This window comes from Cetorhinus maximus, chromosome 6 (assembly GCF_964194155.1).
Source record: "Cetorhinus maximus chromosome 6, sCetMax3.hap1.1, whole genome shotgun sequence".
NCBI lineage: Eukaryota > Metazoa > Chordata > Chondrichthyes > Lamniformes > Cetorhinidae > Cetorhinus > Cetorhinus maximus.
The window spans coordinates 79,062,871-79,074,087 of record NC_135884.1 but is presented as its reverse complement, the minus strand read 5'-3'; the positions used below and the strand labels follow the sequence as shown (position 1 = coordinate 79,074,087).

Here is an 11,217-nt window from a genome sequence, read left to right as displayed (position 1 = left end):
CAGACACTTGGTTCACTTGGCCCCCCCTCATTCCCCAGCACCATATCCAGTAATGCCTCCTTCTGAGTTGCATCACTGGTCAAGAAAGTTCTCCTGAACACATTTCAGAAATTCCTCCTACCTTCTTACCCTCGACTCTAAAATTATTCCAATGGATATTTGGGGAATTAAAGTCCCCCAATGTCATCAATTTATATTTTTTGCATTCTGATTTCCCTGCAGATTGCTCCACTACTTGTCTTGCTCTCGCTATTTGGAGACCTATAAAATATCCTCAGCAGTTTTGCTTCTGAACTGGAACTAAATGGATTCTGTCTTTGCCTTTTGGGCTTATAATATTTGGAGGTTTCAGTTAATGCTAAGTTCTGGAACTCATCCTGGACATAGTGAGTGACAGGAACCTCAGACCAGGTGTTAAACTTCTGACAGCCAGTTGGGAAAGGAGACGACCAGTAGTCATCTTTACTCCGTTTTACATTTATTTGCAAAGCAAAATATGACAACTGTATAGCCTCTAACTCTACAAAACAACTGCAGAGTCAATAAGTATCTCTTTATATGTGCTCAAGTAATCATCCAGTGAATGCCCTCCACCTGTATATATGTAATATTAATTTATAGAATTAACACTGGGGCTATGTTTGTACTGGGGACAGTCTCTGCAGTAAAGGAATCGATTTGAAATATCTAAATGATTACATCCCACAGAGAAAGCAACTTAGAGAATAATTCATGCAGGAGATTCCAGTTACATTACTTTGCAACGTGAATTCACTGATGCTGGACCAAGTCACTGTCCTGGGCACACAATGAGGGCTATGGTGATTTTTGACCGGTGTGAATTCGTTGATGTCTAGTCAAGCAGCCAGAGGTATAAAAGTGCTTTCCACAAACTCTGCATTCGAACGGTTTCTGTCCAGTGTGAGTTTGATAATGCCGTGTTAACTGACCATATGTATAAAACTGTCTTTTACATGCAGTACACTTGAACGGTTTCTCTCCAGTGTGAAATCGCTGATGCTGAATCAAGTTACTGGATTTGCTAAAATGCTTTTTACACACTGAACATTCAAAGGGTTTCTCACCCGTGTGAGTTCGCTGATGATGTGTTAAGTTAGCGGATTGTCCAAATCTTTTCTTACACACTGTGCACTCAAATGGCTTCTCCCCAGTGTGAGTTCGCTGATGTGTTTTCAGATCACGAGATGTGCAAAACCGCTTCTTACACTCTGTACATTCAAATGGTTTCTGTCCTGTGTGATATCGTTGGTGTATTGTTAAGTAACCAGCTTTATTAAATCGCTTTTTACATAGTGTGCATTCAAATGGTTTCTCACCTGTGTGAACTAGCAGATGCATTTTTAAAAGATAAGGCCACTTGAAGCTTTTCCCACAGACAAAGCAGCGAAAACCTTCCCTGTCCAGAGGGACAGCCTCCTGCTGACTGGGTCCATGACTCTCAGCTAATCCAGGTCCAGGTGTCTCTGCTGATCCAGGTCCAGGAATCCCTGTTGATCCAGGCTGATCATTTATGAATATTTCTGTTCTTTTCACTATTTCCATTTTGGCTCTTAGTCCCAAAGTATCTGAACAATCTCTGTCTTGCAAACCTGAACACACAAAACATGGGAAACAGTAATCAGCTTTCTGGTTCTCAGGTACAACAAAACCTCAACACTGTTGGCCCCAGGCTCAAACAAGCATCTGCTACAATTACTGGCAATAGCCACTATTGGGGACAATCCAAGGGCTTTACTTTTACTACAACTGTAGGGTATGTATGAAGCTGCAGTTATAGTAAAATATGAATCTGGAGTCAGGGTCTACCTGACAGTTAAGGCTCCAGACAGAAGCGAGTCTCATTCAGCTTTGCTTCAAAGTCAATTTGCGTCTTATTATCCAATTTATATTTCCAAAGCTTGGCGTTGGAATGATGCTAAAGCCGATGTGCACTGATACTATTTTGCAGCGTGACTGCACCCTGAATGACTGTAACTGTGTAAAATCAGTGCTGACAAATTTGGGCTGGCTTTGAAATGTGAACTCACAGGCAGTGGGAACTTCTCAAACTCATTTCACGTAACAGTGAACAGAGATTGACAACCCATCACATTGAGCTGAATTTAGACTCAGGACCCAAAAGAGAAAACCCAATTGGTACTTTCCCAAAGACTCTGAAAGATACATTCAACTTTCAACCATTGCATTCCACAGGACACATAACATTACCATAAAAATAACATTAAAATTATTCCCGAAGCATCACAAGCAGCTTGTTGTTCCAGGTTGTTCCAGATACCATTCCTCCAACAATCACCTATTTCATTAGAGAACCGGAGGACAGATAATATGCGAGAGGTTATAACAGGGCACTTAGAAAATCATAACATGATTGCGCAGAGTCAACATGAATTTATAAAGTGAAAACCTGTTTTATTGCGGTTGCAACTAGCAGCGTAAAGGGGAAACAGTGGATGAAGTAAGACCATAAGACGTAGGGGCAGAAGTAGGTCATTCAACCCATCGAGTCTGCTCCGCCATTCAATGAGATGATGACTGATATGATCATCCTCAACTCCAATCCACAGATTGACTACCCTATGAGCGAAGAAATTCCTCCTCATCTCTGTTTTAAGTGGGCGCCCCCTTACTCTTAGATTATGCCCTCTGGTCCTAGGATCTCCCACAAGGGGAAACAACCTCTCGGCATCTACCCTGTCAAGCCCCCCAAGAATCTTATATGTTTCAATAAGGTTGCCTCTCATTCTTCTAAATTCCAATGAGTACAGGCCCAACCTACTCAACCTCTCCTCGTAAGAAAATCCCTCCATACTTGGGATCAACTTAGTGAACCTTCTCTAGACTGCCTCTAATGTCAGTATATCTTTCCTTAGATAAGGGGACCAAAACTGTTCACAGTATTCTAGGTATGGTCTAACTTGTGCCTTGTCTAGTTTTAGCAAGACTTTCCTAGTTTTATACTCCATTCCCTTTGAAATAAAGGCCAACATTCTATTTGCCTTACTAGTACCTGCTGAATTTGTATGCTAGCTTTCTGGGTTCATGCACGAGGACCCCTAAATCCCTCTGTGCTCCAGCTTTCTTCAGTCTTTCTCCACTTAAATAATATTCAGCTCCTCTATTCTTCCTGCCAAAATGCTTAACCTCACACTTTCCCACATATTCCATCTGCCACGTTTTTGCCCACTCAATTAACCTGTCTAGACCTCTGTAGACTCTTTGTGTCATCCTCAACACTTGCCTTCCCACCTATTTTTGTGTCATCTGCAAACTTGGTGATAGTACATTAATTTCCCTCATCCAAGTCATTAATATGTATTGTAGATAATTGTGGCTCCAGCACTGATCCCTGTGGCACTCCACTAGTTACAGGTTGCCATCCTGAAAATGCCTCCCGTATCCCAACTCTCTGTCTTCTATTAATTAGCCAGTCCTCTATCCATGCAAATATACTACCTCCAACACCACGGGCTCTTATCTTATTAAGTAGCCCTATGTGTAGTACCTTATCGAACGCCTTTTGGATATCCAAATATATTACATTTACTGGTTCCCCTTTATCTATCTTGCTTGTTACCTTCTCAAAGAATTCTATTAAATTTGTCAGGCATGATTTCCCCTTCGTGAAGCCATGCTGACTCTGCTTGATTCTATTATGCATTTCTAAATGCTCTGCTATTACATCCTTTATAATAGACTCCAACATTTTTCCAATGTCAGATGTTAAGCTAACTGGCCTATAGTTACCTGTGTTTTGTCTCACTCCCTTTTTGAATAAGGGTGTTACAAATTGCAGTTTTCCAATCCTCTGAGACTTTTCCAGAATCTACGGACTTTTGGAAGATTACTACCAGTACATTCACTATCTCTGCAGCTATTTCCTTTAGGATGCAACCCATCAGGTCCAAATGACTTATGAGCCTTTAGCCCCATTAGTTACCCTAATACTTTTTCTCCAGTGATAGTTATTGTATTTATTTCCTCCTCTACTTTTACCCCTTGATTATTTAGTATGTTTGGTATGCTGCTAGTGTCTTCCACCGTGAAGACTGACGCAAAGTATTTATTCAACTTCTCTGCCATTTCCTGGTTCCCCATTATTATTTCCCCAGCCGCATTCTCTAAGGGGCCTAAATTGACCATGGCCGCTCTCTTCCTTTTTATATATTTAAAGAAGCTTTTACTGTCCATTTTTATATTGCTTGCCAGTTTACCCGCAAAGTTTGTTTTCTCCCTCATTATTTGTTTGATCATCTTCTGTTGGTTTTGAAAACTTTCCCAATCCTCTGGCTTACCATTAACCGTTGTCACATTGTATGCTTTTTCTTTCACTTTGATACAATCCTTAACTTCCTTGGTTAACCATGGTTGGTTTATCCCCTTCCTACAATCCTTCTTCGTCACTGGGATATACCGTTGTTGTGAGTCATGAACTATTTTCTTAAAGGTCTGCCATTGTTCATCAACTGTCTTTTCTGCCAAACTTCTTTCCCAGTCTACTGCAACCAACTCTGCCCTCATTTCTTTGTATTTATTCTTATTTAAGTTTAGCACAGATGTTTCCAAACTAAGTTTCCCACTCTCAAACTGAATGCTAAATTCCACCATGTTATGGTCATTGTTTCCTAGGGTTTCTTTTACTCTGAGATCATTTATTAAACATGCCTCATTACACATTACCAGATCCAAAATAGCCTGATACCTGGTTGCATCCACAAAACATTGTTCTAGGAAACTGTCCCGAATATGCTCTATGATTTCTTGCTCGTGACTACCTCTGCCAATTTGATTTTCCTGATCTACATGGAGATTAAAGTCACCCATGTTTAATAAGCTGCCTTTTTTACATGCCTCATTATTTCCCGATTTATTCTCTGTCAGACAGTATAGCTCATGTTAGGGGCCTAAAGACTACTCCCATCAGTCTTTTTCCTCTTGTTATTTCTTACCTCCAGCCACATGGATTCCACATTTTCCAATCCAAGATCATTTCTTGCTCTTGTACTTATTCCATCTCGTACTAACAAAGCTACTCTACCACCCTTTCCTTCTTGCCTGTCTTTTCGAAAAGTCACATTCCACTGAATATTTAGTTCCCAGCTTTGATCTCCTTGTAACCATGTCTCCGTAATGGCTATAAGATCATACTCATTAATCTCTATTTGTGCCGTTAGTTCATTTATTTTGTTCCTAATACTACGTGCATTTAAGTAAAGGGCCATTAATTGTGTCTTTTTACCATTTTTTTCCCTCTTTGACCCTATTTGCTGCTTTTTCTTTAATGTTTGTACACTCTGTCCCTTCCTGTCACACTCTGGGTATCATTACCTAAGTAGCTGCCCTGCGATGCCGCCATATATTTATGCTTTGTAAGCCTACTTTTCCCGTCTCCAGGATTGGATGGTGCAGAATTTGTAAGGTGCATCCAGGAGGGCTTCCTGAGACAATATGTAGATAGTCCAACTAGGGAAGGGGCAATACTGGACCTGGTATTAGGGAATGAACCCGGCCAGGTGGTCGAAGTTTCATTAGGGGAGCATTTCGGGAAAAGTGACCATAATTCAGTAATTTTCAAGGTAATGGTGGATAAGGATAACAGGAGTCCTCGGGTTAAGGTGCTTAACTGGGGGAAGGCTAATTATAAGAATATTAGGCAGGAACTGAGGAATCTAGACTGGAGGCGGATGTTTGAGGGCAAATCAACAACTGACACATGGGTGGCGTTCAAACATCAGTTGATAAGAATTCAGGACCAGCATGTTCCTGCTAGGATGAAGGATAAGCATGGCAAGTTTCAGGAACCTTGGATAACGAAGGATATTGTGAGATTAGTCAAAAAGAAAAGGGGAACATTCATAAGGGCTATAAGGCTGGGAACAGATGAAGCCCGTGGAGAATATAAAGAAAGTAGGAAGAAACTTAGGCAAGGAGTCAGCAGGGCTAAAAGGGGTCATGAAAAGTCACTGGCAACCAGGATTAAGGAAAATCCCAAGGCCTTTTATATATATGTAAAAAGCAAGAGGGTAGCCAGGGAAAGGGTAGGCCCACTCAGGGACAGAGGTGGGAATCTGTGTGTGGAGCCAGAAGAAATGGGAGAGATACTAAATGAATACTTCTCATCAGTATTCACCAAAGAGAAGGACTTAGTAGTCGATTTGTCTAGTGAAGAGTGTGTAGATAGCCTGGATCATGTTGAGATCAAAAAAGTTAGGCGTCTTGAAGAATATTAAGGTGGATAAGTCCCCAGGGCCAGATGGGATCTACCCCAGAGTACTGAGGGAGGCAAGAGAGGAGATTGCTGGGGCCTTGACAGAAATCTTTGTATCCTCACTGGCTACTGGTGAGGTCCCAGAGGACTGGAGAATGGCCAATGTTGTTCCATTGTTTAAGAAGGGTAGCAGGGATAATCCAGGAAATTACAGGCCAGTGAGCCTTACGTCAGTGGTAGGGAAATTATTGGAGAAGATTCTTCGTGACAGGATTTACTACCATTTGGAAGCAAATGGGCGTATTAGTGAAAGGCAGCATGGTTTTGTGTGGGGGAGGTCGTGTCTCCCTAACTTGATCCAGTTTTTCGAGGAAGTGACAAAGATGATCGACGATGGAAGGGCAGTGGATGTTATATACATGGATTTCAGTAAGGCCTTTGACAAGGTCCCTCATGGCAGACTGGTACAGAAGGTAAAGTCACACGGGATCAGAGGTGAGCTGGCAAGATGGATACAGAATTGGCTTGGTCATAGAAGACAGAGGGTAGCAGTGGAAGGGTGCTTTTCTGAATGGAGAGCTGTGACTAGTGGTGTTCCGCAGGGATCAGTGCTGGGACCTTTGCTGTTTGTAGTATAAATGAGTTGGAGGAAAATGTAACTGGGCTAATTAGAAAGTTTGCAGACTACACTAAGGTTGGAGGAGTTGCAGATAGTGAAGAGGATTGTCAAAGGATATAACAGGATATAGATTGGTTGGAGACTTGGGCGGAGAAATGGCAGATGGAGTTTAATCCGGACAAATGCGAGGTAATGCATTTTGGAAGGTCTAATACAGGCAGGAATTATACAGTAAATGGCAGAACCCTTAAGTGCATTGACAGGCAGAGGGATCTGGGTGTACAGGTCCACAGGTCACTGAAAGTGGCAACGCAGGTGGATAACGTAGTCAGGAAGGCATTGGCATGCTTGCCTTCATCGGCAGGGGTATTGAGTATAAAAGCTGGGAAGTCATGCTGCAGCTGTATAGAACCTTGGTTAGGCCACACTTGGAATATTGCATGCAATTCTGGTCGCCACAGTTCCAGAAGGATATGGAGGCATTGGAGAGGGTGCAGAGGAGGTTTACCAGAGTGCTGCCTGGTCTGGAGGTTATTAGCTATGAGGAGAGGTTGGAGAAACTCGGATTGTTCTCACTAGAGCGACGGAGATTGAGGGGCGACTTGATAGAAGTTTACAAAATTATGAGTGGCATGGACAGAGTAGATAGTCAGAAGCTTTTTCCCAGGGTGGAAGAGTCAATTCCTAGGGGCATAGGTTTAAGGTGAGAGGAGAAAACTATAGAGGAGATGTGTGGGGCAAGTTTTTTTACGCAGAGGGAAGTTAGTGTCTGGAATTCGCTGCCAGAGGAGGTGGTGGAAGCAGGTACGATAGTGGTGTTTAAGAGGCAGCTTGACAAATACATGAATAGGATGGGAATAGAGGGATATGGACCCCGGAAGTGCAAAATGTTTTAGTTGACGGGCAATATGATCAGCGCAGGCTTGGAGGGCCGAAGAGCCTGTTCCTGTGCTGTACTTTTCTTTGTTCTTTGTTCTAACTCTCCTCTCCTCTATTTAGTTTAAAGCACTCTCTACAGCCCTCGTTATTCAATTCGCTAGGACACGAGGTGGATTTGGATTTTCAAGAAGTATTTGATAGGGTACCAAAATTTAGTTTGGTGCACCAAATTAGGGCTTGTGGGGTCACAGGTAATATATTAGCACGGACTGGGGATTGTTAACGGACACAAAACAATAGCAATAAATAAGTCATTTTCAGATTAGTAGTGATGAAGCGCAAGGATCAATGCTTGGGTGTCAGCTACTTAACTACCTTGGTCCTTGGCACAGATTGTAAGTTAAACCTGTATAAAACAGGTTTGGCCTCAACTGGAGAATTACATCCAGTTCTGGGCACCACACTTTAGCAAGGATGTGAAGACATTAGACAGGGTTCAAAAAAGATTCACAAGAATATTTCCGGCGATAAGGAACTTCGGTTACAAATAAAGATTGTAGAAATTAGACTAGTCTCCTTGGAGAAGGGAAGGCTGAGAGGAGATTTGATAGAGGTATTTAAAATCATGAGGGGTGTAGGCAGAGGGAGAAACTGTTCCCATTGGTCAAAGGATTGAGAACCAGAGGGCACAAATTTAAGGTAACTGTAAAAAGCAATGACACGAGGAAAAACTTTTTCACACAGCAAATGGTGAGGATCTGGAATGCACTGCCTGAGAGTGTGGTGGAAGCAGGGTCAATTGACGCTTTTAAAAGGGAACTGGATCATTAATTAAAAATGAAAAAAATTGTAAGGCTATGGGGGAAAGGCAGTAGGTCAATTGTTCCTTCATAGAACCAGTACAGACACATGTCAAATAGCCTCCTTCTGTGTTGTAACCATTCTATGATTTGCATGAAGGAACCAAATGTAACGTTTTCAAGTTTGCTGGCAATGCAAAGCTAGGTAGGATAGTAAGCTGTGAGGAGGATGCAAAGAGATTGAGTGAAGAACCTGGCAGATGGAATATAATGAATGAAACATGGACTTTTGCAATTTGGTAGAAAAAATAGAAATGCAGAATGTTTTTAAAATGTTACTGTTGATTTTCAGAGGGACTTAAGCGTGCTGAGGTAGGTGGAACAAGGCCATATGCTTCTTGGAGAGGGAGAGTCTAATGGGGGGGGGGGGGAGGTGGATAGAGGTAGAGATACACAAATCAATAAAAGTAGCATCACAGGTTAACAAGGCTGTAAAAAAAGTAAATACAGATTAATTTCAAGAGGATAGAATTCCATAGCAGAGATATTCTGTTACACTGTTATGTATTCTGTGCAGAACTTTAGTTAGACCACACTTATTATTGTGGGGAGTTCTGGCCTTCATATTACAAAAAAAAAGTGTAAACAAAGACTTACAAAGCTGATACTGAGAGGGCATAACAATCAGGGAAGACTGAACAGGCTTGGGCTCTTTTCTCTACAAGTTAGGTAAACAGATTAGGGAGAAAGGAAGGGAAGGTTGGTTAATAGGGTTAGATTTATTAATGGTTTATTAAAGTCAACTCGCGTCACAGCCAGAGGCTGAATTAAGTTAAGATTTGAAATCAATTTAAGTAAAATATAAAAAAACTGAAAAAGAAAAATATTAAAAGTTCAGATGAAGTAACTTGGAGAGAAACTCGTGTGGAACATGAACAGACCTGTTTCTGTGCTGTAGAATTCTATGTAGGAAGGGCACTATCCGTTACAGAAACTCCTGAGAGGATTGTTCCAATTATTCCTAATCCGATAGATCCCATTGTATCCCTGGATGAATCTGAAACAGAGCCAGTTCCTAATACTCTATCACAGTACCAGGCGAAAGTCCTCAATGCTGCAAATAAAGGAAATACTTCTGAGTTAAGGAATATAATGGAATTATAACGGGGGGAAGTGATTCCGGCAGTAGCAACATTCCACAGCTGTGTTCAGACACCGACTCTGTAATATTTAGTATCACGTGAAACAGTGTAACACTTTCCTGTTATTATTACTGACTTCGGTCAGAATGCGCATGCGGCCCTCTCGCCGGGTTCCCCTTCCATTGCGCATGCGGACCCTTCTCCGTTCAAACTACGCAATTCACATGCAGGCCCCCATCCACTTCGTTGACAAGGCCTAGTGCGCACGCAAAATAAAAACTGCAAATGCTGGAAAAACTCAACAGGTCCAACAGCATCTGTGGAGAGAGAAACATTAACGTTTAAAGCCCGTATGACTCTTCATCAGAGTGCGCATGCTGCCCTATCTCAGGCTACACTCCCCATTGCGCATGCGGCCCTCTCTCTGCTCACATAAAGCACAACGCATGCGCTATTTCTTCCCTGGTCACAGAGCCCAATGCGCATGCGGTCCTCCCTCTGGTCCCGCTGCGCATGCGGCCCTTTCACCGGTTCTCTGGCCCGCGATTTTAACCCGGAACCTGCCACCGGCGGGAAAGGTTTGTCGACGGTGAAGCTGAAGCCTTTCACTGACACCTAATCCCGGGCTCCGGGCTGAAAACTTAATTTCCGTCATCGGACTGGACCACCCACCTATGTCACCGTTCCTCCAAAGCTTGCGTATTACGTCATCCATTGACTTCGCCGCTTGATTGGCTGAATTGTGGCAACGTCGTTTCAGCCAATCAGCATCTGGAATTGGCTTTTTTTTTGATACAAAAGCTTTTGGCGGTTTTCCCCGCAAAATATATACTTAATTCTTAAAATGTATAAAAGTACAGGTCACGGGGATAAGGCAGGAGATTGGCACTAAATTAAAATAATCAGAGAGCCGTTGCAGACAGGATGGACCAAATGGCCTCCTACAAGATAATTCTGTGAAATAGACATTCTATAAAGTGAAAAACAAATCAGTCGCTTTGAACCCAGCATGTGGCACTCAGGTGCCTCACTAGAATAGAATGGTTAGAGCAAAGAAGCAGTTCCATTTGGCCCATCGTGTCCAAGCTTGCTCTCTGTAAGAGCAATTCACCGAGTGCCACTCCCCTGCCGTTCCCCCTACTTTCCCCTTCAACCTGCATCCACTATACTCCCAGGCATTTACATTTATTATATTTGCATTTATGTTACATTTATAATTACAGTACATATTTACAATATTCATTTCATGTCAAACATACAGTTTCAAGGCATGTGACATTCATACCATGCAAGTACCAGAAAATGACCAGCTCCAATAATAAAAACAGAAAATGCTGGAATAACCCAGCAGGCCTGGCAGCTCAGAGCTCTGAAGGAGTCATATGGACTCGAAACGTTAACTCTTTTTCTCTCTCCACAGATACTGCCAAACCAGTCCAGTTTTTCCAGCATTTTCTGTTTATATTTGAGAGGAGGACCCCAAGCCAGGCAGCCAGCAGCACCTAGAGGAGAGCGGGAGTTTACCTGTGAGAGAGCTGGTTTTCACCC

At 42.4% G+C, this 11,217-nt stretch overlaps 1 protein-coding gene across 2 annotated transcripts; it reads right to left on the bottom strand.

Moving 5' to 3' along the window:
- Positions 1–461: 461 nt before the first annotated feature.
- Positions 462–9,733, bottom strand: LOC144681853 (uncharacterized). Of its 2 annotated transcripts, none has more exons than XM_078543910.1 (2): positions 9,469–9,733; positions 462–1,610 (listed from the first exon to the last, which is right to left on the bottom strand). In XM_078543910.1, the coding sequence occupies exon 2, from the start codon at positions 1,561–1,563 to the stop codon at positions 817–819; it is 747 nt and encodes a 248-aa protein (XP_078400036.1). In that variant the 5' UTR covers positions 1,564–1,610; positions 9,469–9,733; the 3' UTR covers positions 462–816. The 2 variants fall into 2 exon arrangements, with proteins under 2 accessions (XP_078400036.1, XP_078400035.1); XM_078543909.1 differs by lacking the exon at positions 9,469–9,733 and adding an exon at positions 9,185–9,254.
- Between the last annotated feature and the right edge of the window lie 1,484 nt (positions 9,734–11,217).

What these genes read in the sequence shown, in the direction of transcription:
- LOC144681853 (XM_078543909.1), bottom strand. Translation starts at nt 9,206, where the DNA reads ATGCCCTCTCAGTATCAGCTTT. An exon ending in GCCCTCTCAGTATCAGCTTT is followed by an intron (nt 1,611 to 9,184) that starts GTAAGTCTTTGT and finishes TTGTGTGTTCAG; the next exon opens with GTTTGCAAGACAGAGATTGT.